At 42.4% G+C, this 27,148-nt stretch overlaps 1 protein-coding gene and 1 non-coding gene across 2 annotated transcripts; one reads left to right on the top strand and one right to left on the bottom strand.

Annotated features, from left to right (window-relative positions):
* The first annotated feature begins 7,917 nt into the window (after positions 1-7,917).
* On the top strand, positions 7,918-25,269 carry GCM1 (glial cells missing transcription factor 1). Its single transcript, XM_058307661.1, has 5 exons — positions 7,918-7,992; positions 19,628-19,877; positions 20,906-21,018; positions 21,524-21,643; positions 23,737-25,269. Exons 1-5 carry the CDS (start codon positions 7,918-7,920, stop codon positions 24,493-24,495), a joined length of 1,317 nt encoding a protein of 438 aa, XP_058163644.1. The 3' UTR covers positions 24,496-25,269.
* Positions 19,243-19,315, bottom strand: TRNAR-CCU (transfer RNA arginine (anticodon CCU)). Its single transcript has one exon. It is a non-coding gene; the product is annotated as a tRNA-Arg (tRNA).
* Positions 25,270-27,148: the final 1,879 nt, after the last annotated feature.

Below are 27,148 nucleotides of genomic sequence, written 5' to 3'. Positions count from 1 at the left end.
TTATCAGTTTGCTTCTTTTAATTGTTTCATATCAGTAAGATCATATAATATTTGCCCTTTTGTATCTGGCTTATTTCACTCAACATGTTGTCTTCAAGGCTCATCACTGTTGTCACATGTATCAGGGCTTTATTCCTTTTTATGACTGAATAATATTCCATCATATGTATATACCACATTTTATTTATTCATTCATCAGTTGATGGGCAGTTGGGTTGGTTCCATCTTTTGGCATTGTGAACAATGTCACTATGAACATTATCTTTTTTAGTCCCTGCTTTCAATTCTTTTGGGTATGTACCTACAATGGGATTGCCATGTCATTTGGTAATTCTATACTTAGTTTTCTGAGGAACTGCCAAACTGTCTTCCATAGTGGTTGTACCATTTTACATTGCCACGGGTAATGAATGGGTGTTCCTATTTCTCTACATCCTCTCCAACACTTATTGTTTTCCTTTTTTTGTTTGTTCGTTTTGTTTTTTTTAGGAGCAGCCATTCTAATGGGTATGAAATGGTATCTCATTGTGGTTTTGATTTGCATTTCCCTGATGGCTAATGATGTTGAGAATCTTTTCATGCCTCATTAGTCCTGAGACCAAAGAATTTGAGAACTGTAAAAATAGTAGATAATTTTACATAGATTAATTTTTTTTAGGTACTGGGCCAGAGAGTGAACCTGGGACCTTATGTGTGGGAAGCCAGCGCTCAACCACTGAGCCACATCGGCTCAACTGAGTTGGGTTTTTTTCATTTGTTTGTTCATTATCGTTGTGTTTTCTTGGTTTTTTTTTTTAAGAGGCACTGGAAATTTAACCTGGAACCTCCCATGTGGGAAATAGGTGCTCAACCCATTAAAGCCCCATCTCCCCATCAATGACTTTTTTTTTTTTTTGAGGCTCCAGGGCTGGGGATTGAACCCAGGACCTTGCAGGTGGGAAGCCAGCACTGAACCACTGAGCCACATCAGTTCCCCATCAATGACTTTTTAAGAAAAAAGTATCAGATGATAAAAGGAAGATAAAAAGGATGCATGCTTTTGACAGAAACTTTAGAAAATTATATAATAGAAAAGGAAATAAACATCAGTAATCCCATAACATGAATGATGGTTACCATTTTGATGTATTTTTTCTCAACATTCTCATAAAATATCTAACCTGTGTTTTCTGCAGGCTTTGGAGTTTAAGTTGGGGTCACATTAGGAGTTTAAAGCTATTTTTTGCTGACCCTTAGATGCACCTGCAAGACCTCAGTCCCACCCCAATTATTTCTGGTTCTGTCTTCAGGGGGCATCTCATGTGTCATCCATGAGTCTCCTCATTCAGCATTTTCTTCTCTTCCTGCTCTAGCCCTCTTTGGTGATGTTGGCTGCTAAGGTCTCAACCTCCTGCTAAAGAGGACTCTTTAACTGCCTACGATCACACCTTCTCCTGATGGGCTCTGCTGGGTGTCTCCACCTTTGCTGGCAACCTCCACTCCTGACAGGCTGAAGCTCTTGGGCTACTGAAGTTGTTGCTTCAGGGTCTGCTGCAATCAGTCCTGAGTGTGCCGGAAAGCCCTGCTGTGGGCAGGGCCTCCCTCCCCTTGAGGGGCATGTTGTCTTTTGGCCATTGGTATGCAGTTGTATTAAAAAAGCATCTCTTCTTTTTCCTTATCACCCTTCCCACTTTGATTCCCACTGTCTTTCTAGCCCCAGACATGAGTCCATGGAGGGTTAGAGATGGGACCTCTTACAAATCTGAGCTTGTGCTCAGAAACAGCCCTCCTTTCTGATGACCAGGGCATCGTTAGACCAAGCCTGTGTACTCACTCCTTCATGAAAATCATGGGATACCATATTCCTGCTTCGTTGGAGCCACGGTTCTTAATTTATATTTTTAAAGTGAGTGTTGATTACTGAATTTCCAAAATTATTCAAGAAACTGAATGATTTTCTTAATTTCAATTTTACCCACATTTTTTATTAACCTGTAGGACATCCTATTTCTTGCCTTTTAGCACAAAGCAAAAGGATAGCAAAGTATTCATGGGAAATTGGAAACAACCCACAACTATGAATTTGAGAGGTTTTTTTTTTTTCCTTTTTTTTTTTTTTTTGGTTGACACTTGAGATGATGGTTGTGGTTTTTTATATTATATATATATGTTAGTCATAGATTCTATTGGTAAAATAGTCCTTGTCTTATAATTAAATACTTTTAAACTTCACAATATTTTCCAGTGAGCACCCTGACATTCATGGACTTTCACCCCTGAACAACCAAATAAGGATCTCAGCAGCAACCAGGTTTGTCTTGCCTGCTCAGGATTTAGGAAGAGAACACTAGTTCAGTCTTTTCTTTCTCAAAACAGATGCATCTCAGAATCTAATTCAAGATGATACTGGCTTGTCTTTAGAACTGAATTATAGGATACAGAACTTGGAGAAACTCTAGATGAGAGCCCACAAATGGCTTAAAATTTGAGAAACCTAAAGGAAAAATTCAAAGATGAGTTTTATACAGCAAGAAAAGTGATCGCTAAGAGATCCCTTGACTACCCATTTTAAGAACTGCGGGTCCTGGATAAGAGCCAGTGGGGTTGGGCGGTGACTATTCTCTGTGTCTTGCACAAAGATACAAGTGAGACATGAAGAATTTTTCTGATTTTAAGGGGTATCAGACAAGTCACTTTGGATTTCTATCCTTAGAAACATAAGTGAAAAGGAGAGTGGTTTATTTTGAAGTCTGGGCTCAATTCAGGCTTTCCTAGAATAGGAAGATGGAAGATGTGTTAGTAGATCTCTAATAAGTACAAGCCAAAGAAACTCAACTCAGTTGAGCTAAAGCATAAAAGGTATTTGTTGGGTTACATAATTGGAATGAAAAGTCTTGGAACTGACCTCAGGCTTGACTGTAACCAGAAACTGAAACCTTGTCTTCCAGTCTTTCTCTCCCCTTTTCCTTTGCCCATCTCTCACTTTTGCTTCTGCTCCTATGTTAGCTTCATTCGCTCAGAGAATGACCTCTCTCAGAGCTGACCATCAACAGTTCTGAGGTCAGGTTTATAGCTTGGCATCTGAAATGAAAGAGAAATCCCTCCACCACTAATTTGGAAGTTCCAGGGAAACATTTTTGTAGGTCAGGCTGGGATCCATGCCAGAAGGGACAGAAACTTCTAATGGACAGCCCTGGGGGAAAGGGAAATTCCTAAAGAAAAGAAGGGGTAAAGAGGAAGGGAAACGTTGGTACCAGAAGGGGCCAGGATGTTGCATAGACTCACTCTACCATGAAGGGAGTGACTTTTTACATCATTCTTCTCTAGTTGATATTTCTCCTTTGATACAAGATCTATTTCCTGATAGCAAGGGATCTGGTACTCAATGATCTAGTAAAAATCAAGTTACTTAACCTCTGTGCCTTAACTTCACCTATAAAAAGGGCTTAGTAATACTATATGTCACACAGTTGTGAGGATTAAATGTTGGGAACAATGTCTGACACACAGTAAGTGTTAAGTAAATGGCTTAGTCCATAGGAGAGGGCTGGTAAAATGGGTGGAGCTAGGTGTGGGACTTCCATTGAAATGAGGTAGATACTTAGAGGACAGACCAAGCTGTAGGCACTGGAGAAGTTCATCCATCAGGTAGAACAAGGTGTCTGAAGGCTAGGCATTGGAAACCACAGGTGGAGGTCTAGACACACGTTTCAGCATTGACGGCCTGGCACAGTGGTCCTCAACCAGAGGTAGCACCATGCCACTCTTACCCGCTCTGACCATTTGGAAAAGTGGGAGTGGGAGTTATGGCTGACATTGTGAGTGGGGTGTGTTCCTGGCATTGTGCCTGGGGATGCAGTGCATGGGCCTGCCTGCACAAAGATTATTGTGCGTAAAATGCCTGAAGTCCCATCATTAATGAAAGAAACCAGAAGGATCTCAGTAGGAAGGCCTCAGAGTGACAGAGAATGTAGGAGCAGAGATACCGAGAAATCCAAGCCTCAGTCATTAAGGTCAGCCAAGCAGCAGGGCCCCTAGCCACCTGGCTTTTAAGGCAGGAGTCCTGAAAACACTTAGAAAAAGCAACATGGAACGTTGAGCCTGGAGTTGCTGAGACAGAGACTCGAGGCACCGAACCGCATCTGACAGTGTGTGCAGCACGTTGGTTCCAGGTTTGCCTCTGAGGCCTTCCCCAGCTCTGCCACTTAACGACTTGGGCAATATTATTCCTCTGAGCCTTGATTTCCTCATCTGTCAAAATGGACATAATAAGAGTATTGACCGCAACAGACTGTTGTAAAGGTCAGGTCTGATAACGCAGGGAGGCACTCAGTACGGCATGTTACACAGTGTAAATGTCCAGTCAAAAGGAAGTTGCTATGATTATTGTTTTTAATAATAATGGCAGAGACCCAATTAGGAAATTTTGGGTATGAAGCTGGGGCCTTGGCGTTAAGAAAGTGCCATCACCAGATCTGGAACATAAGACCACAGCCAATCAGAGTGTAGGACACTGTGATAAATATCTATCTGTCCTTCAAAACGCTGAGCAGACATCATTTTGATGAACTGCTCTGATTTTCCTCCTCCCAGTTTTAGCAGACTTAATAACTCCCTCCTCTGCATTACTTCCAGTGTACACACTCCTCTCAGCGTCAAATTACATCGGGCTTATTTAGTGTCTTTGGTCATCTTTTCCCCAAGACTGACCTTTGTAAAAGCTGTAGTTCTCCCTTGTATCTCCAGAACCTAGTAGAATGTCTGTAACACGGCAGGTGAACTGAACTGACCTGACCTGGGTTACGCCAATGACATCTCCAGCAGGAAGAATTGTATTATTTTAATCAGAACTAAAGAAAGCCTAATTGTTAAAGGGTACAATAGCATTTTGACGTTTCTGGTTCAGGAAATGTTAGCTATCCCAACATCTAGTCCAGTAAATTCCACTACCATTTATCTCTACCTCTCGCTGTCTCTTTCTCTTGCACCAGGCAGTGTAAATAGTTGGAGAATCAGAATTCACTGTGAATCAGTCTGCTTTGGGTCCAACTTATGAAATTACGAGAAGAAACACGTCTGTACCTCAACATCATGAGATTCTTTTCTTATGCCCATTTCAGTTGAAATATCCTCAGCATAAGGGAGGGGAAAGTTCAGAGGCACACCATAAAATATTTATCACATTGCTGGCATTCTAAGAAGAATCAGGCTGGTTAAGTGACTCCCCAGGTCACTTGTACCTATCCAGAGCCGAGAGCATCTAGATTTTGATTGGACTGTTGCCAGAGCTCATTAGCATAGTGTACCCTGACCTGGAAAAGGGATCAGCAGCCTCTGCTTAGAAAGTGACCAGAGCTTGCTGAGATTCGAATGAGAGATGAGATTTTAGGACACACTATTGTCTGCATCTCCATACGAAACCAGAAGGTAAGGAAGCCAGAATCCCCAAGGAGGCGCAAATGGAAGGGATGCAGCACTGGCCACCTCATTCCTCCATGGTATTTTTCTGCAAAAATGATGAAAATTGAGTATGCTTTGGTTCAAGTAGTTTAAAAAAAAAAAGTCCTGGCAAAATTTAATGTTTTAATCCTGGAGGAAACGGAGTTTACTTGTTTGTTTTAAGTCTGAGGAATGGTCTTTTCTTCTTTACTGTTTTTCCTTAATTTTCAGGGAAATATTAAATTAATACCCCTTTGGTAAAATTAATACCCCTTTGGTCAGAAAAAAATTTAAAAGCAATGTAACTTTTCTGCAGTAAGGGTTTAGATCCCCTTTTTCTTAATTTAAGAACAAAAGAAAAGAATTATGTCTTCTTTACATAGTCTTAAAACAATGTAATTTGGGGGAACATGAATAGTTTTATTTGAAAATTTAAATCTATTTCAATTAAGCTGTAACAAATTTTAGGTCATACGAATTAACTGTTGTTACTGCTTGAAGAGGCAACAGAGTTGCTGCTATCACATTTACATGGGCTATTTGTGTCTTCTAGACTTGCCATTTAAGTCCTCAGAATTGAAGTCAATCTGTGGCATCATTTTCTTTTTCAGAATTGCTACACTTACTTCCCAGACATAGAATTTGATTTAAAACTCATAGGGATTTCATCTTGGCCGTTGATGTTTAAATTGGGGAGCAGGACTTCTATGCTCTTTGAATTTGTGATCAATAGGTCATAACTAAGTGTGGGCAGATGTGATAAAGAGAGAAGAAGCTCAGTTTAGCTTGTTAAAGTGCCAATACCTTCTTTTATATGTTCAGGTCAACAATCTTTTCTCTATACATATACTTTTTTTTTTTAGGCAGTACTGGAGATTGAACCCAGAACCTCATACATGGGAAGCAGGCACTCAACCACTGAGCTACAAACACTCCCCAATGAGAGTTTGTTTTTTCATTTGTTTGTTTGTTTTAGAGGTACCAGTGATTGAACCCCAGATCTTGTACGTGGGAAGCAGGCACTCAACCACTTGAACTAAATCTGCTCCCCTGTACATACTTTTCATTAGCCGATCTCAGTGATTGACAATATTGGGGTTATATGAAGCCAAATAACTAAGGAACAGAGCTTATGGGGCTTCCTAAGGTTTAGACTATTAATCTAACTTATAGTTTGTGTTTCCTGTTAAATTGCTATACATAATATCACCATGTTCCTTGTTTTTATAGGAGCCACCAGATCAGCAAATAAAAATGCTGTACATGTAAATACATGGTTAACTTTGTATCCTGCTAATGAGCACGTTTCATCTGTATAATTAATTTTTTCCTCTGAGTGAAACATTTCAAATTTCCTCCTTCCTCCCTCCTTCCCTCACTCCTTTTTTCCTTCCTTCCTTCCTTTTCAAAATCCCCTTTAACAAATTATGTCTAGAAATTAAAGCAGTATTTCCCATAGGGGAAGAAATGCAATTTGAACAAACGTTTTTTGAATAGCTATCATTTACATAATACAATTTATTGAAAGTAAAGTGAGATGATGTCTTCTTGCAGGGAGCAGGAGAAGGTGTGGTTTCTGAAGACCAAGTCAGAAAGTCTTGAAGGTGCTTTCAGTTACACGAAACTGAGAAACACTATTCAAGAGCGGTAGTTCTCAAACAGTGGCAATTTTGCCCCCTCAGGGGGCATTTGGCAATGTCTGGAGACATTTTTGACTTTCATAATCTGGAGGGAGGTGAGGTGTTACTGGCGTCTGGAGGTCAAGGATGCTGGTTAACATCCTACTTTGCGCAGGACAGCTCCCCACAACAAAGAATTACCCAACCCAAAATGCCTGTAGTGCTGAGTTCGAGAAACCTTGTTTTAGAGGAATCTGGTATGAGGATGTCATCTGAGTAACATTTAAAGGTATAAAGTGCACACAGGATTTATCGAGGTGGCCAAAATTAATCTCCGTGGCAATTAGGATTTAAAAAATACTTTTAGATGCATCTGGTTGTGATGTTCCTCTCTTGTAAAATTAAGGCATTTCCATGGAAACAACTCCAAACCAGCTCTTTCTCCTGCCCCAACAAGGCATGGGAAAAGGGCCTAGCCAGCGGCTGTGGGTGCAGTGGTGCCTCCTGGGGCCTTAACCTGGCCCTACCAGTGAGGGCGGAATCCAAACCTGAGGGTCACAGTGATGGTCACTGGGCCCCAGTTCCTGACAGTCAAGCTTTGCTTCAGCAAGTGTTGATGGCCTTTATGGTTTGTTTTTCATTCATATGCTGGTGCTTGCAAACATGTCGATGAAATAGGTTTCTTGGGCAAGCACTGATTTTTATCTCTCTAATGATCAGTATTGCTATCATTTATTTTTTGGTGTCAGAAAACAACCTCCCAGTCTAAGCTACCTGAGTGGACTGATCTCGGCTGTATTAAAAGCCTTGGAGACCAGAGTTCTAAAACGCGTCTGAGGGGTGTTGAAGAGACGGGAGCCTGTGAGGACCTGACCTTATCATGGAACCAGACAACTCTGATTCTGAGGACAAAGAGATAATACGCTGGGATATTAATGATATGAAACTACCACAGGTAGGTACTTGATATAAGAATCTGCCTGGAGCATTTGGCTATGAGATCTTTACTGTTAATCTGTGAAGACCTTGAAGGAAATTGGTAAGGGGACCAGCTGGTAAACCCCTCCAAGCTCGGCATGGACCGAGTAACTTTAAAAGGAGATTCTGAGACCTATGATTCATGTGGCGTTTTACCTACCCGATTTGTCCATAATAGTCCAAGGCAAAGAAAGTGCTACGTCCCTTCTCTTCCAACACTGACGTGGCTCAGACTGCATCCACCCTGACAAACTGGTAGAATGCAATCAATTTTAATTTATTTGCTAGCATAATGGTTTTAAATTAAATCTATTACTGGAACATCCCAAATAGCCAAGTGAGAGTGCTCATGGAATACTGCATGCCTTCCTCAAAGTTTTGTCAATAATACACAATACACACAAACTGAGTTTCTCTGCCTCTATAGCATGATTTTCACTTGATGTTTTCTTGTCCTTCATTTTGGGAAATTGATTTTTTAACTCTTGATTTGGTTGAAAACATTTGTCGCTTCAAACTGATTTTCCATATGGCTCATTCCCGATTTCCTTGACCTCCCTTCTTGGCATTTACAGCATGGTTCCATGGGAAGTTGTTTGAAAAGATGGGGAGGCTCAGACTGGAGACCATCAGTACCAAGGTCAAGAAAAGGCGGGTCCAGTCAGCCTAATTCCAGGGAAAAAGGAATTTGGATGATCCCAAGCAGGGTAAAGGGGATGGAAGTTCCACATTCTTGATTTGTAAACCATTCAGATTTTCACTGTAAATGAAGACTTTACCGTTTGTTTGTTTTTTCCTTTCTGTTTCTCCTTAAATCCTGCCGTGCATTCTCTCTTGGTTGATCTTGGGAGAACTGGAAGATGAAAAAACCACAGCTAAAGCCTGCAAACACCCATATTAGAGATTTGTGTTTGTAGTTCTTCTTAAGACATATCAAAATGATCAAAGCTGTTTTAATGGAAACTTTCAAGTTTAGTTTCTTCTGGCTCAGGGTTGCATATTTCTACTTTTTCCTAATTTCATGATTGCAGCCCCAAAATAGAAGCAAAAAATCAAGAGTTGAAGTTAGCAGGCACGTGTAAGACTCTGGAACGTCAAGTCCTAGAGCAGGGGTTTTATGGTGGTCTCGGGACGCCCTGAAACGGTGGACAACGCTGTGTACTAACATGCATCGGCTTTTCTGGGCAGAAGATCTATATCATGCAACAGATCAGTGCACAAGAGGGAGGAAGAGCTGCTTCCCTGAAGGGAAACTCAGTCCTCATAAAAGTTCACGTTCCAACATGAATTGCCAAAAGTGAAAGCGTTCTTACCTGCCCAAGACATTAAACTGAAAAATGTGTGACCGAAATTCACATTTGGTATTAGAAATGCATTGTTTACAGTCCAGAGAAGAGAAATAGGATGGAAATAGCTTAACAACCTTTACTGCTTGGTTATATAGGTCAGGGAAATGATTTAAAACGCAAGTGCTTCTTAACGTTTTCTGAGCAGAGATGAACTCTCCTCATCTGGGTTTATGCTAGCTCTGGTATTGTATCAAGAGCAAGCAGAGATGAAAAATAGTCTTGGGAGGATTTCCAAGTATGTTAGATTTTTATATGTTACGTATGTATCTGGCAGCAGAGTGGCATATTGTGAAAAGCACAGGACTGGGAGGCAGAAGCCCTGTGTTGGAATCCTATTTCTGTTCCTCTTTACTTGTAGAAACTTAGGGAGTTGTTTGCCTTTTCTGAGATGCTCTTTCCTCTTCTGAAAATGAGAAAGTTGCACTAAATGATCTCTGATAAATGTGTTAGTTCTAATAGTCAGGGATTCTGTGACCTGAGTTGGGGAAGGCCTACATTCTAGAAATGTCAGTATGATTCCTAAGATAGTGCCTGGTACGTATTAAACAACAAATGACAAATATGGAAAGAATTAATGAAAGGGCTCCTTTGCATGTAATATGTGTGGCTCTGGGTAAACGGATTTTCTTAAGTCTTAGTTACCTCTTCTGTAAAATAAAAATAATTACCATTACTTACCCTGCCTAAATTTCTAAAATGTATACAGCAATGTTTCCCAACATGTTTGCTGTAGAGTACAAGTTATAAGGAATTTCAGTCATATTGTGGGGGAGGGGAGGGAAACACCTAGAGTTCAACAAAGTTATAGGGATTTTTTTACTGCAGACTTGGAGCCTTTCTCACACTCATCTGCACTGGTGGCTGTACCAGGAGAAGGCTATGTTAAGCAGTGTTTCTGTAACTTTTTTTTTTTTACCATGGAGCACCTCCCCTACCTTGCTTTTTTGGTTTGCTTTTTTACAAATTTTAAAATATAATATAAAATTTAAAAATAAACTTTCCCATCTTAACCACTTTTTTTTAAGTACCCATGACTTAATTTATTTCTCTCCCCTTCCTACCCCGCCAGTTGTCTGTTCTCTGTGTCCATTCTTTGTGTGTTCTTCTTTGTCCGTTTGTATTCTTGTCAGCAGCACTGGAAAACTGTCTCTTTTTTCGTGGTGTCATCTTGCTGCATCAACTCTCCGTGTGTATGGCACCACTCCTGGGCAGGCTGCACTTTTTTCACATGGTGCAACTCTCCTTATGGGGTGCACTCCTTGCATGTGGGGTTCCCCTATGCAGGGGACACCCCTGCATGGCAGGGCACTCCTTGCACACATCAGCACTGTGCATGAGCCAGCTTACCACATGGTTCAGGAGGCCCTGGGTTTGAACCCTGGACCTCCCATGTCGTAGGTGGACACTATATCCATTAAGCCAAATCCACTTCCCCTGTACTCTACTTTCTATCTCTATGAATTTGCTTATTCTAATGATTTCATATAAGTGAAATAAAAAAATATCTGTCCTTTTGTGTCTGGCTTATTTCACTCAGCATGACATTGTCAAGGTTCATCCATATTGTAGCATGCATCAGAACCTAATTCCTTTTCATTGAGGATTATTCCTTTGTATTGATATATACCATATTTTGTTTATCTTTTCATCTGTTGATGGGCACTTTGGTTGCTTACACCTTTTGGCTATTATAAATAATGCTGTTATAAACAGTGGTGTTCAAATATCTGTTCTGCTTTCAATTCTTTTTGTTATATACCCAGAAGTGGGATTGTTGAGCCATGGTAATTCTATCCCAAAATTAGCATAAAGAACTGCCAGACTTTTTTTTCCCCAAGGAGTCCTTTTCCCATGGAGCTCCGCAGGTGATTAATGTTCTTTGGATCATCTGTTTGGAGAAAAGAATCTGGATCAAATGCATTGGCTTATTATTGTAAGTTTTCCTAATTCCATTCTCTATCCCACTTATACAAAGAAATTGTTGTTTATTTTTCATAATTTTATGTTCTTGGTGGAATCACCACTTCCACAACACACAAGTAGATTCATTTTTGTCCTCTCACATGCTTTAGGTTTCAAGACAATCATCTGAGCTCTAACTGCATCTTCTGGTTCTAGAAACTACAAATCTCTTTATATATCTTGACTATCTTAAAATTTGTTGATAACACTGAGTATAACTTGCATTAAGACATTATTGGGGGGGATGTGGACTTGGCCCAATTGATAGCACGTCCGTCTACCACATGGGAGGTCCGCGGTTCAAACCCCAGGCCTCCTTGACCTGTGTGGAGCTGGCCCATGTGCACTGCTGATAAGCGCAAGGAGTGTCATGCCACACAGGGGTGTCCCCCGCATAGGGGAGCCCCACGTGCAAGGAGTGTGCCCTGTAAGGAGAGCCACCCAGCACGAAAGAATGTGCAGCCTGCTCAGGAATCACGCTGCACACACAGAGAGTTGACGCAGCAAGCTGACGCAACAGAAAGAGACACAGATACCCATGCCGCTGACAACAACAGAAGCAGACAAAGAAGAACATGTAGCAAAATGCACACAGAGAACAGACAGCTGGGGCAGGGAAAAGGCAGAGAAATAAATAAAATAAATCTGAAAAAAAAAAGACATTATTGGGGATTGAATCATGTCCCCCAAAAGGCATGCTCAAGTCCCAACCCTGGTCCTGTGGGTATGAACCCATTTGAAGATGAGGATATTATTAGTTAAGGTGTGCCCACACTGAATGAGGGTGGGCCTTAAACCAATAGGGTTGAAGTCCTTATAAGCAAAGGAAATTAGACACAGGAAAGAAGCCATGGGGGGCACTCAAAAACTGGAAGTCAAGGGAAACCAGAAGAGAGGAGAAGATGCTGCCATGTGCATTGTCATGTGATGGAAAAGCCAAGGAACCCCAAGACTGCTGACCAGCTAGAAGACACTGACCCTGGAGGAAGCAACTAGGAGGCTATAAACCCCTGTTGTGAAGACAACCCACTGTATGGTACTTGTTTTAGCAGCTGGGAAACTGAAACAGACACTGGACATTTTTGATCAATGGCAGTATGCTAGACACTAAAGCAGTCTCAGGGATACAGGGATCATTTAGCTGTGTTAACTCCCAAGGGCTCATGATCATCTGAGCTAATGGAACAAAATCAGTGCTCATTTTCATGGACAGGAAGGCAGTATTTAAGATGTCCTAAGCTCTGCATGGATTCAATGCAATACCTATCAAGAGCCCAGCAACTTTTTGCAGGAATGGAAAAGACAATTCTCAAATTCATGGAGTCTCAAGGGACCCCAAATTACCAAATCATTGCAAAGGAAGGACAAAGATAGTGGACCCACACATTCCAATTTCAAAACTTAGTACAGGGGGGTAGGGGTGAGGTATAAGGGAACCTCATATTTTTTAATGTAACATTTCTTGTGATCTATGTATCTTTAAAAAAAAACACAAATAAAAATTTAAAAATTGGGGAAAAAAATTTATTACAAAGCCACAGTAGTCAAAACAGTGTAGTACTGACCTAAAGATAGATACGTAGACCAATGGTATAGAACTGAGAGTCTAAAATTAAATCTACATATCTATGGCCAAGAGATTTTTGAAAGAGTGCCAATACATTAATGGGGAAAAGAATGATTTCTTCAACAAATAGTGCCGGGAAAATTGGATATCCATATGCATAAAAATGGATATTACCAAAAAAGAAAAGGAAAAAGATAATAACAAGTGTTGGAAAGGATATAGAGAAATTGGAACTCATGTGCATTGTTGGTGGGAATGTAAAATGGTGGATCCACTGTGGAAAGCAATAAATGGTTCCTCAAAAAGTTTAATAAAGAATTACCATATGATCTAGCTATATACCCAAAGAGAGTGAAAATACAGTTGCATACAGATACCTGTATGCCAATGTTTATAGCCACATTATTCACGAGAGCCAAAAGGTAGAGACAACCCAGGTGTCCACCAGCAAACGAATGGCTAACCAAATGTGATACATACACACGGTGGAATGTTATTTGACCTTAAGAAAGAACAAAGTTAAGAGAAGCGCTGCAGCATGGAAGAACCTTGAAAATCTTAGGCTCAGTGAAACAAGGTGCGCAAGGCCAAAAAAAAAAAAAACATTACATGATATGACTTAGAAGAGGTGATAAGAAATAGCAAATTTGCAGAGGTAGAAAGCAGATTAATGGTTACTGAGGAAGGAGATGGATAGTGGGAGGGGAGAAAGGGGAATGTTATCAAAAAAAATTTCTTTTTAAATATGGATAACGTGACCCTTAGAGAGTGCTGCACACAGTCATTCATTAATATTGATTGTCGTACTTGAGAGGGAGCCCTGAATCTTTAACAAATTTCTTTTTTTCTGGTTGAAATTGGGGAGAAAATCAGTTCCTTTTTCTCCTCAACAGTATCCATTTCACCAGGAAGTGGAGAGTCCCCATTCCATCCCTAACATCAGCCAGTTTCCTTAAGCAAAAACAGCGAAGTAGGAGTTATTCCACTAGCACCATGGTAGATAAACACTCTGAAACATTTTGTTCCTAAGCACGGAACAATTTTATATTAAATCCTTGGCCAAAGCCATGCCAAGTCATTAACTCACAAAATTCCAAGGTTTGAGTACATTCTTCCTAGAGAAAACTTAAAAATATACAAAGGCTAAACATTTAAGTAGGCCAGCCTAAAATCTGGTGAGTCAAGCTCCCAAAAGACCCCACGTCTGATTAGTTAATTCCTGGACCATGATTTTAGCCAGCAAAATTTTCTTTGCATCTGCAGGGTTTGAGTTCAAAATTGTGAGCAAAGGTAATTATTTGAGCCCTTTCTGTGGGTCCATGTGGCTCAATGTAACGAGCATGAGCCAGCTGAAGTAACTGGATACGCCTCAATGCTGTGGCGCCAATGGGTAAAGCCGATTCTGCATCTCTTGTCAGTGATTGTCCGTGTGATCAGATCATGTGGTCAGTGGTCTGGCAGGGACACCATGACTTTGCCTTCCTCACCCAGCATTCTGGGTGAGCTTGGCCTCCCCGTCATTTGAATTGCCCTGGGACAGTGCCACTCAGGTCAACTCCCCTGATCATTGAGGGCCTCACTGTTGGGCTGAGACTCTTCTGAGGACCCACCATCAGTCGCTACCTTAGCTGGGTGGGGTGGCAGAGGGAAGGGAGAATAGTGAAGTCATTGACGGAGAGAGTTTGGAAGATGCAGTAGACTGGCCTGGCTTAGTGGTATCTGAGCAAATAAGGGGTTGTGTCCTGGCTCTTGACCTCATACCCCAAGGTAGGAAACTGCAGAATTAGCCTAAGGAGTAATTCTTGAGCTAAGGCAAAAGCATCTCATTGAACTGATTTTCTCTCCTTGGTAAACACGTTGAGTTAGGTTTCCTGTTGGCCCAGAAGAGAAACGTTCCTGAAATGTGTGTAAGTCCAAAAGCTGGCTGAATATTTTTTTTCCTAATCTTTTTCATTATCTGATTTGATTAGTTGGAAACATTTATTTAAAGGAATTAATTAGAAAATCTTTTTTTTTTTTTTAAGATTTATTTATTTATTTATTTCTCTCCCCTTCTCCCCCCACCCTGGTTGTCTGTTCTCTGTGTCTATTTGCTGGGTCGTCTTCTTTGTCCGCTTCTGTTGTTGTCAGCGGCACGGGAATCTGTGTCTCTTTTTGTTGGGTCATCTTGTTGTGTCAGCTCTCCGTGTGTGCAGTGCCATTCCTGGGCAGGCTGCACTTTCTTTCGTGCTGCGTGGCTCTCCTTACGGGGTGCACTCCTTGCGTGTGGGACTCCCCTATGTGGGGAACACCCCTGCATGGCAGGGCACTCCTTGCGCGCATCAGCACTGCGCATGGGCCAGCTCCAGACAGGTCAAGGAGGCCCGAGGTTTGAACTGCGGACCTCCCATGTGATAGACGGACGCCCTAACCACTGGGCCACGTCCGCCGCCTAGAAAATCTTATAATTAAGAAAATCTGGTAGGTAATTGCTTTATATGAAACTGGAATATATTTCAGATGAAAGCCAGTTTCTCTATAATAACTTGATAATGTATATATTTGATAGCTAATTTTATGATTGATTTTAATTGATTGGTCTTGTATAATAATAGTACATATTTGCTTCTTAAGGCACCCTATTAAAATTTCATGTAATTAAGGTAGATTAGAATGAGGGGAAGATGAAGAATTCTCTATGATTATATAGAATTTCAAAGATTTGATTTAGAGGGTTAAATCACTTGGTGAAAAAATCACCCACAGAAGTAATAGAAATCTTCATTCGTTAGGTTTACATGTTGGAAACCTTTAGGAGAAGTCCCTTTAAATTATAAACTTCTTAACCAAGAGGAAAAACAAACAGTTACCCATGCGAAGTTAGAAATTAAAATAAACAAAGGATCTAAAAGGGAAAAAATATTTTGTGGGGATTTGCTAAACTAGATTTAAACATGTTGTTTTCTCTTTTTAAAATTTTCCTTTCTGATGCCTTTACATTTCAAAGGCTTTCAGAAATTGCCATCATCTATTTGATACTTGGATTCCTTTGCATTATTGGGATCGGGGTTTTCTCTCAGTTTTACGTAAAAAGTTGTCGAAAGGTCTACTAACTGCTCTGTCAAAAGACTGCTCAAGCTACCAAAATGATTTCTACAGTATTAATGGCACTGGGCAAATAGGGTGCCAGGTGGAGAAGCTGTTTAAGAAATAGCTTAAAAGACGGCACAGTTCATTTTTACCTCCACAGACAGCAGGGAACTGAAAACCTCTCACAAATGTCTTCCCCTCTGCCTGGTTCATTGGATTTGGGGGGCTGGCCAGCCTGAGAGGACATCTCACTTTTAAAACATGAAACTCTCAGCTTTGCTTCAAGTGCACCTTGCCGTTGCCTCCACTATCCTGACCACTGGGCTTTTCGTTTGCATAATTCACATCCACGGAGTAGACTTTAACAGTCCTGAATTGTTAGGGGACAGTGCACGTTTTAATGTTTTAACTTGCATTTTTATTAGTTCAAAAGAGAAAACACTTCATTATGCTTTCTCTGGCATTTCTGTAACAGAAAACTAGAGAACATTGTTCAGGTGTTTTATTTTATTTTATTTTTTAATTTTATTTTTAAAGATATTTAGGTTATATAAATGACACACAAAAAAAATACAGGGGATTCCCGTATGCCCCTCTCTCCACACCTCCCTACCCCTCCCACATTTTCCCACATTAACAACATCCCTCATTAGTGTAGTACATTCATTGCAATTGATGAACACATTTTGGAGCACTTGCCAATAAGCGTGGATTAAAGTTTACACTGTGTTTATACTCTCTGCCACCCAATGTTTGGATCTTTAGCTCAGAAAAAAAGAAGGAAGGTGGAGAAAGCCAAAGAAGGGGGTGCCTGGGGTACTTTTTCCCAGGCTTTGACTCTTATCAAGCTCAAAATCACCAGGGAAATGGGGAGGGAGAGACCTGGCAAAAGCAGACGGTCCAGTCAGTGTCTCAGCCGGGCTCTGCCTCCCTCCAGGACACTCTGCTGTAGCCGCCTGAGGCACCAGATAGGACCTGTCCAGGTGCCCCCTCCTAGGACTCATTCTCTTCCCCTCCTCTCTTCCTCAACTTCCCCTTCTCATACCACACCCATGTCAGTGGTACAGGAAGGCGGTGGAACAGGAGGTGTGCCCGTTAAGCTTTTATTCATTGAGGCCTAGGCCCCTGTCTTGCAGTCGACTTTCTAAGTAGGAGTTGGGAGCACGAACTACCCCTGTGGGTCTTCTCTCACCTCCAAGCCAGTGGCTCTTCCAACCGCCTTGGCTGGCCGTGTGTGTGGCCCAGCTCTGCTTTGACAACAGCTAATGCTTATATGGACGATTTTGTGTCAGGCATTGCATATTATTTGCTCATTCAATCCTCACATCTTTATGAGGTAGGGACTCCTGTTAACTCCACGTTGCAAAGCAGGAAACAAAGGCCCTTGAGAGGCCAAGCATCTTCCCTAAGATTCAAACCCAGGTGATCGGCCTCCATGCTCTTCGATGTTGGCAAACTTTCCGTAAAGGGCCAGGTAGTAAATACCTTAAGCTGCCTGAGCCATGCTGTATCTTCCGCAGCTATTCAGCTCCGCTGTTAGGTGCAGAAGCAGCCGGAAACGACACTAAATCAGTGAGTGTGGCTGTTTCAATAAAACTTTATTTATAAAAATAGGTGGTAGACTGGATTTGGCCTGTGCCACCTGGATTGCCAGATCTCTGCTCTTAACCACTAAACAGTGCTATTTCTCACATACCTAAAACCTGTCCTTTATATTTCCTCAGACCCACCTCAATCCTACCAGAAGTTAATATCGCTATCATTATAGAGGGCTTACAGTTTACAACAAATCTATATTTCATACACTCTTGTGAGGTAGGTCTGGTCAAGGTCCTGATTTTATGGAAAAGAAAAATGAGGCTTCACAGTCAAGGCCACTTGCTCAGAGCCTCCTGTTACAAAGTGAATTGCCAGCACATTCTAAACTTGAACTAACTGGTAGACACTAACTTCCCCAAGCTGACTTTGATGTTTACTTTATTCTTTAATTTAAAAAATTATCATTTTTTTTTAATTAAAAAAGGGAAACAATCTTTCCTTTCCCATATTCTGTGCTCTACTTTCTTGCTGGGGAGGAAGGGCGAGGTAGCTGGGGCATACTCTCCATTCTGACCTCCTAGAATCTTCTATTTTTTTTTTTAAGATTTATTTATTTATCTCCCCACCCCCCCCATCCTGGTTGTCTATTCTTTGTGTCTATTTGCTCCATCTTCTTTGTCCGCTTCTGTTGTTGTCAGCGGCACAGGAATCTGGGTTTCTTTTTGTTGCGCCATCTTGTCACCTTGTGCCAGCTCTCCATGTGGGTGGCACCATTCCTGGGCAGGCTGCACTTTTTTTCATGCTGGGCGGCTCTCCTTACGGGGCACACTCCTTGCGCGTGGGGCTCCCCTACACGGGACACCCCTACGTGGCACGGCACTCCTTGCGCACATCAGCACTGCGCATGGGCCAGCTGCACACGGGTCAAGGAGGCCCAGGGTTTGAACTGCGGACCTCCCATGTAGTAGACAGACGCCCTAACCACTGGGCCAAGTCTGCCACCACCTAGAATCTTCTAGATGAAAAATGCCCTCCCCAGACCAGGTCTCTGGAAGCTGTGGGGTGGGCATGCCTGAGTTTGACTATTGAGACTGTCAGCAATTCTCACTCTTAAGAACTGAGTAGGATCTGACAAATCTATGCACCAACGTAGGGCCTAGGAAAATGAGCTGCCATATCAGTCACTTAGCATTTATTTAGTGCTCACTGAGTGCTAGGTGCAGTGCTAAGTATCTTAATTATCATATTTTAGTCCTCAGAACAACTCTGAGGTAGGCAGATCTCATTCTTCCTGTTTTGCAGATGTGACAGGGGCACAGAAAGCCAAATAACCTTGTCTTTGAGGATTGAGTGCCCTATGTTGCTGGAGTGTTTAGTCAGGTGGTCATGCAGAGGGAAGAGTCTAGGTCCTGGGCGAGGACACTGGAAGCTTCCAGTCAGAACAAGCCCGTCGTACCTCTGCCATGAGGAGGACACTGTGGAATGTGGGGAGTAGATAAAAGGAAGACTATCTCCTTTGGGGGAGGAAGTGGTCTCAGGACACCCCACAACCAGGACTTTCCAGTCTTTGCGCTGCTTGTCCTGGTGCCATTGCATAAACCCGTAGGATTCCCAAGAATGTAACTACAGTGTGGTGTGAGACCATAGCACACACTGTCCTGCCACAGCTTTTCCACAGTAATTGTGTGGGAGCACAATAATATTGCTTTGTCCTCACAGATTCTGTGTGTGTGTGTGTGTGTGTAGGTACCGGGGATTGAACCCGGGACCTCGTGCACAGGAAGCAGGCGCTCAAACCACTGAGCTCCACCCGCTCCACCCTCTGAGCTTCTTAGTGAGAAATGCCCAGAACTTTGTCACCAAGAGCTAGAGGGCCATCAGTCAGAGGGCACTCGGAGGGGCCCACAGACAACTCATGTTGTTCCAATGACTGACAGACAGCTTGACAGACACAGTAGACACCGCCACTGCCGTGCCTTCAGAGCCCACCGTCGGAATTACGTCCAGGGCAGTCTTTTCCAAAGGCCTCTTGGCCCATTCATCCTCCCCGTTTACGGGCTCCACAGTGAATGAGTGCCGTGCTCTCTTCCTTAAACTGTAATGATAATATTCTGTGTTTCTATCAGAATGTGAAGAAAACCGACTGGTTCGAGGAATGGCCCGATTCCTACGTGAAGCACGTCTACAGTTCGGAGGACAGGAACGCACAGAGGCACCTGAGCAGCTGGGCCATGCGGAACACCAACAACCACAACTCCCGCATCCTCAAGAAGTCCTGCCTCGGCGTGGTGGTGTGCGGCCGCGACTGCTCGGCCGGGGGGCGCAAGGTCTACCTGCGGCCCGCCATCTGCGACAAGGCCCGGCAGAAGCAGCAGAGTGAGTGGGCTTCGGCAGGCCTGGCGAGGAGGCCGGCGGGGACCCTGAGGCCCCCGCCGAGAGGGATGCTACCTCCCAGTCACATCCCCGGCCCGAACTCCACCCCGCGTGTGGCTGAGGCCAAGGCTGGCCTCCTTGCCCACGGGGGTGCCAGGCAGCCCCCTGTACCCCTGTGTCTGCCCCCTGATCCTCCATACCCACATCACCCACCAGTCAAACTGCTCCTCTGGGTTAAGACATTGGTCTCAAGGCCCCCATAAAAAGGATGTGTCAAGTTTTAAAAAGAAAGTCCTTGATCAGATTTGCCACCTGACATCTTGGGAAAGCGATCTCAACGAGTGTTTTGATCAGGAGTGGGAGCAGTGGGACTAAATTGGAGGTTAGACTGAATTCTGTGCCATTCAGGTTCATGTCACAATGACAAGCGAAGACAATTTTTCATTTGGGTCTTTCGTTGTTGTTGGTTTTGTTTTGACCATAATTTGCCAGATGGTGAGATGGATACAGTCTGTGCCCATCTCTGTGCGTGCCCACCTCGGACCTCTATTTACTTCATGTTCTTCCTCCTAATTTGTCTTCCTAACTGACTCTCAGGGCAAGATCGGGTATCATTTCCTCCCTAGTGAAAATTTAAGTAGTTGTGTTGTCTCTCCGGTGTGGCTTTGCCCCTTGCCCCTTGTATTAACTGTGAAATGGAAAGAATTTTTTGCACTTCTCTACAAAGAATTTCAAGTATCAGTGCATAAGTAGGGAGGGGTTTTTCTGTTCAGAAGAGCTCTTCTCCCCTGACCTGTGAAATGCCCCACTGGATAGGCAGCTGCTTCCTCCATCCATTTGTGAGACTGACCTGGACCAGGACCATGGCCAGGCCTTCTAGGGGCGGAATAATACTCAGTTGATGGAAACCCATAGAACCGTTCACAGGTGTATTCTCTGCTACCCGGGAGTCCAGGCGGAAAGGCTGCAGGGGCATAGAGTTGACTGACATGGCTCACTGGGGTGTGGTCACCCCATGTGCTCTTTTGTAGAGAAACACTGTCCCAACTGCAATGGACCCCTGAAGCTAATTCCTTGCCGAGGCCACGGGGGGTTCCCAGTCACCAACTTCTGGAGGCACGACGGACGCTTCATATTTTTCCAGGTTGGGTTTGATTTAGTCATGCGATACAATTTCTCTTTGATTCAAGACATGTTTACTGAGTCCTGGTCATCTCTCCAGAGACTGAGTACCAGCTCCCCTATTTATGAAGGGAGGTTACCCAGGAGCTCTCTCTCTGCCTCACTTTCCTACTCTGTATACTGTGGGTGATACTAATGGTATGGACCTCATAGACTCGTGAAGTTTTGATGAGATATAAGGCACACGGTGTAGTAAGCATTTAATACATTTTACTTATCAACACTGTGAATAGGACTTGTTAGGTGAGTGAGAGGCATCACCGGAAGAGGGGGCATCCTAAGCAAAGACAAGAAAGAGCATGGTGGGCTCGGGAGGTCCTTGACACTTTTATCCACTTTTGTTGCAACAGTCGACTACAACAAGACCCAGCCATCTGGCAGGGCAGGTAGTAAAAATGTACACACCTGGAAGTACAGCCTGGTTATTTGTTTTATTATTTCTTTCTTTCTTCATTGTCTCCTTTAAGGCAAAGGGAGAGCACGATCATCCGAAGCCAGAAACCAAACTAGAAGCAGAGGCAAGAAGAGCAATGAAGAAGGCATCCCCCTCTGTCTCCCTGAAGCCGAGGGGGAAACCAGAGACAAAGGTAACCTTTCATCATGTGTTTTCAAAACATACAGCAGCATGCCATTTCTTCACGGGAACAATAGATTTCCATTACCTCCAGCCAAAACCCATATACTAACAGGTTGGTCGATAGGCAAGCATCTTGCCAAAGAAATTGAGTGGATTTTACTCTTTATTTCTACCATCTTTGTAACCTGCTCCCAATCATAAATTCCATATACTTTTAGAACCGTCTTCCCTACTATAATTTTAAAAAGGAACTTGAATTGGTAGTTAACCTATACCGGCACTCTATATTTTGTTTCAGATTCAAGCAAAATTGACTAAAATGATCTCCACAGAATATTAGCCTCATGCCTTTTTTTTCCCCTCTCAGATTCTCCATTTTCCCCACAAAACAGATTATTTCTTAAGCACACTCTACCAAGATGAAATAATTAGGAAGTTTCTATAAAAGCTGATCATCTCAGAGAAGAGGAGCTGGGAAAGGCTACTCTGCAGACAAAATTGTGATGTGACTTTCTTTGTTTTGTGGGATTCATAGCTCTGGTTTAGGGATTCATCTGTTTAACAGTGATGATAGGCATTCCTATACTTTTTTTATTTTTCAATGCACATTTCATTTCTAGAGGAACAGAGATGGAGTTGGACCATCCTTAGAGGCTCTAAAAGGATCTTATATAGAAAAAAATTACAATCTGAGTCTGTTGTAGAGCAACGTGAGCTCTTGACCCTAGTAGCTGGTCCCTTATCCTTTCTCCCAGCCATGGGACAAATTGAAGGTCATTTCCTCCCACCCACTCTAGCTGGCCATAGCCTATTCTCTCTATCTCAAGTCCAGATTCTTGTTAGTCTGATAGTTGCACATAAACAAGAGCAGAACTGAATTCCCAAACATACTCTTTTCCTATGATTAGCTGGAGAATAAAATGCTTCCACCATTTATAAAAATAAATTTACTACTTCATATTCTAGAGATTTTATTTATTTATTTTCATTTTATTTTATTTTTGGTCCCCAGCAGAGTCTCTATTTTTGATTCAACAAAATTCCCTCAAACTCAGAGAGAAGTCTCTTGAGAAAAACCAACAGCCCTGGTCTCCCAGACTCCAATATGCACTGAAAAATAGAAAGGTCAAAGAATGAAATTATTATTTTTAAATAGAGTTGCACTGAGTATAATATAAATCCTTGAAGCTCAGCTTGACTGTCCTTAAATAGTCTCTTATATGTTCCTCTAAATGGCAGGATATTAGACTTGTGTTTGAGAGTGAAACATCTTAAACACACTCATGTCTTCTTGGGTAAAGGGATATTCAGCTCCTCGGGGTAAAGGGATAGTAACTTTTTTTTTTTTAAGATTTATTTTTTTAAAATTTCTCTTCCCTTCCCCTCATTGTCTGCTCTCTGTATCCATTTGCTATGTGCTCTTCTGTGTCCGCTTGCGTTATCCAGCGGCACCGGGAAACTGCATCTCTTTTTTCTTGCGTCATCTTGCTGCGTCAGCTCTCTGTGTGTGCAGCGCTATTCCTGGGCAGGCTGTGCTTTCTTCACGCAGGGCAACTCTCCTTGCAGGGTACACTCCTTGTGCATGGGGCACCCCTTGCATGCAGCAGCACTGTGAGTGGGCCAGCTTACCACACGGGTCAAGAGGCCCTGGGAATCGAACCCTGGACCCTCCATATGGTAGACAGACGCTCTATCAGTTGAGCCACATCTGTTTCCCAGATTAGAAGCTTTAAGATCGAGATGGATGGGGGGCAGTGTCGCTCAAGTGGTCAAGCATCTGCCTCCCATGTACGAGAGGACCCGGGTTCAATCCCTGGTACTGCCTAAAAACAAACAAGAAAACCAACTCAGCGGAGGAGCGGATGTAGGTCAGAGGTTGAGGACCTGCTTCCCCCTACACAGAACAATTGAAATGGAAGCAGCCTTTACTTCTTTTGCATCTTGAGTGGTTGCAGTAAAGCTACTGTGTGTTCCTCCTTCAGGTATGTAAGGAATGAGGAAAATCTGAGAGCATTTATTTGTACAGAATAACTCCTGGGTGCCTGAGGTAGTTATGTCAGTTTGCTTAACTTATTAACACGAACATTTCATTTTCCTTTCCAGTCTCTTCCAGGTGAAACACAAACTTGGGAAAGTTTGCCTTTAACTTGGTCTTTCCAGAAAGGTGTCCAATTGCCTGGTGGTTACAGTGGACATTTAATAGCTAACACTCCCCAGCAGAAGTCACTGAATGATTGCTTATCCTTCTCCAAGAATTGTGATTTTGAGGGAACCACTGATCTGGCAGACCCCACTTCCAACTTGGGTCCCACTAAGCTCTATGACAAATGCAAATTGTCCAGTAGTAGGAGCTGCAGTAATGGAGACTTGCTTCAGTCTTCTGTCCCTGGAGTCTACTCAGATAACGACAATCTGCAAGCATGGAATAAAAGTGCTGCTTTGGGAAGAACTCCTTTTAATGACAGGCATTGTCCCAGTTATCCTTTTCCTCTGGCCAACTGGCCTTACAACTTCTCTCCTTCCCCAAACTCTTCAGAACCCTGCTTCCAGCAGATTCCGGTGGAACCACCAGCAGGCAAAACTAGCTGTCCCCCATTACAACCAAATCCTGGGGGTGATATTTATGAAGGGAAGATGCATGTGGATCTTAGTTACTTCCCTTCCACTACATACCATTCACCCCAGGAAGACCCCCTTCTCACCTCTCCCCCTCCCCCTCACCACCAATACTCAGTGCCAAGCAAGAGCAGTAAATGGGATTTTGGTGAAGAAATGAGGTGTATGGGTTTGAATCACTGCAACAATGAGAGCCTTCTAAACCTCTGTCCTTTAAGATGGCCCAGATCTTTTACAACCACCTGAAAAAGCTGCTTGGGGAAATGGCTGAAAGAATTTCTTTGGGATACAGTTTTCAAAACATAACCACAGATAAATTGGAATCATGACAAGCTGAAGGCAAGACTTCTTTCTTCAAGCAGGTAATCTTTTTGGCTTGGCCACCTTCCTCTCATACTTTCATTCTTACCAAGGAACGGAAACTTGTCCAATCTGTGGCATGAGATGATCTCTTTTTCTCACACTGTTTGGGACCCTCGCACCTCAAATGCACTCTTGGTTGGCTTTCCATTGTCCTTGATTTGAATCAAGCAGAGCAGAGACGAAAAGCCCACCAACCTAGGCCCACATCTCCACCTTTTCAGGAACTGTGGGAACGAAGGAACAGAGAAAGAGGATAGAAGAGCTGTGGGAGTGTGAAGAACTGAAGATTATACCACTCGAGTATTTAATATGCTATCTAGTCATGGCATTAGTTTGGAAAATATGTGTTTTCTAAGACTTGTCAAGCAAGAAACACGACCCAATCCCATTCATTGAAGACAGAACAGCAAAATTAAGTGGCCACATGAAGAGAAATTCCAGTGGCAGCAAATGGTCTCTCTCTCTCCTTTCCTCACTGTTTTCTCCTTCCACAAGGGCTGAGATTTTGCCCAGATCATCTTTTTCTTTATAGGTTCAGAACATGTGTTTAAGAAATGTTTGTTTAAAAATGCCTTAATGTAGTTAGCATGGCCACGGTCAGCCAGCCCTATTTTGAATCCTGGTTCCTCTTCTTTCTTGAAATTCTCTACATTAAAGGTGAACCTAGCATAAACTCTGGAGAAAATAATGCAATAAATGAGTATTTTCAAAAGTAAATTATTTTCTTTTATATTTGAATGGTAACAACGACACATAATACAAAATTCAAAAGTCAACAAGAAGTCTCCCATCTTGGTCTCCTTGAGGCACCACCCTGACTAGTTTTTTTGTGTATTCTCCTGAAGATTAGAGGTATTCTGCATATTTATAAATATATATTTTAACATAAATAACATGTACCAGATTAGTGTCTGGGCTAGGTTTTATCATATAAGAACACAGTTTGGACATCATTTCCATTAAGCATATATGACTACACCTGTTTCTTTTTTTCCATTTTAGAAAAGTATTGAGGTATGTCAGTCATACATGCCATAACATAAACAATAGGTATATAGTAAAAATTGTGAACTTACAAAACAAACATGCATACCTTCATACAGGGGTCCCATATATCACCTCACCACCAACTCCTGGCATTGTTGTGAATCATTTGTAACAAATTTTTTTTTTTTTTTAAAGATTTTTATTTATTTATTTAATTCTCCCCCTCCCCCGGTTGTCTGTTCTCTGTGTCTATTTGCTGCGTCTTGTTTCTATGTCCGCTTCTGTTGTAGTCCGCGGCACGGGAAGTGTGGGCGGCGCCATTCCTGGGCAGGCTGCACTTTCTTTCGCACTGGGTGGCTCTCCTTACAGGTGCACTCCTTGCGCGTGGGGCTCCCCTACGTGGGGGACACCCCTGCGTGGCACGGCACTCCTTGCACGCATCAGCACTGCACATGGGCCAGCTCCACACGGGTCAAGGAGGCCCGGGGTTTGAACCGCGGACCTCCCATGTGGTAGACGGATGCCCTAACCACTGGGCCAAGTCCGTTTCCCGATTTGTAACAAATTATGAAAGAGCATCAAGTGTTATACCTGTCTCATTTTTAATGGTGTATAAACATCACGTGACTGCATTGTACTTTATTGACATAGATTCCTTTTGGTAGACATTTAGATTGGTTTGAGTCTATTAAATTTGTCTGCCCAAGTGCACAAACATATATTCAGTTGAGCAAAGAGTTACTATAAAGCAAATACCTGTATAGGCACATGGGATGAAGGTAGTCCCAATTCCATCTCCTCACATCTACATCCCAAAGGTGGCCACTAGCCTGGGTTTTATGGCAATTATTTCCTTGCTTTTCTTTTTACCACTTTTGTATATATTCCTAAACAAGAATTTAGTTTTGCCTTTTTGGCAGACACTTAATATTTATTATATGCTGTACTTTAAAAAGTTACTGAAGTAAAATGTACATAGAAAAGAGTGCACAAGTCATAGAGTACAGATGAATAAATTGTCAAAAGAACACAGAGGTCTAAACATCATTTAGTTAATTATCGTGCTCAACATTGTCAATATCTGCTCAACACTGTTCATAAGAGTCATCGTGTTGTTGAGTTTAGCTGAAATGAAATCTATTCTCCAAATGCCTTTCCCTGTACTCTGAGACAGGCATCTCTGCCTCCTAAATATTTTGGCTCAAAAGTAATGTGTGACGAAATGCATCCCCTCTCTAAGATCTCCAGGATTTAATATCACTTCACTTCTATGTTGCTTGAGTATAACAATCAACTATATAACTATAACCATTGGATCAAAGGGCTTGAAGAAAGTTTAAAGATCACTTTGTCCAGTATGAGTGCCACAAGCTTCTACCTTTTTTTAAAGCTGATTCAGCTCTTGAGAACTACTGCAACCCTTTAACTGTTTTCTGGAGTTTTGAGGAAGATGGGTATGCCAGTTTTTGCTAGCTGTTCAAAGATTCTGTGGGAGGACGGAACCCTGGAACATCTTATGCCATTATCTTGGTTGACTGTCTTGGCTCTA

This window comes from Dasypus novemcinctus, chromosome 11 (genome assembly GCF_030445035.2).
Source record: "Dasypus novemcinctus isolate mDasNov1 chromosome 11, mDasNov1.1.hap2, whole genome shotgun sequence".
Classification (NCBI taxonomy): Eukaryota; Metazoa; Chordata; class Mammalia; order Cingulata; family Dasypodidae; genus Dasypus; species Dasypus novemcinctus.
The sequence above is the reverse complement of the archived record's forward strand: the minus strand, read 5'-3'. Positions and strand labels throughout refer to the sequence as shown.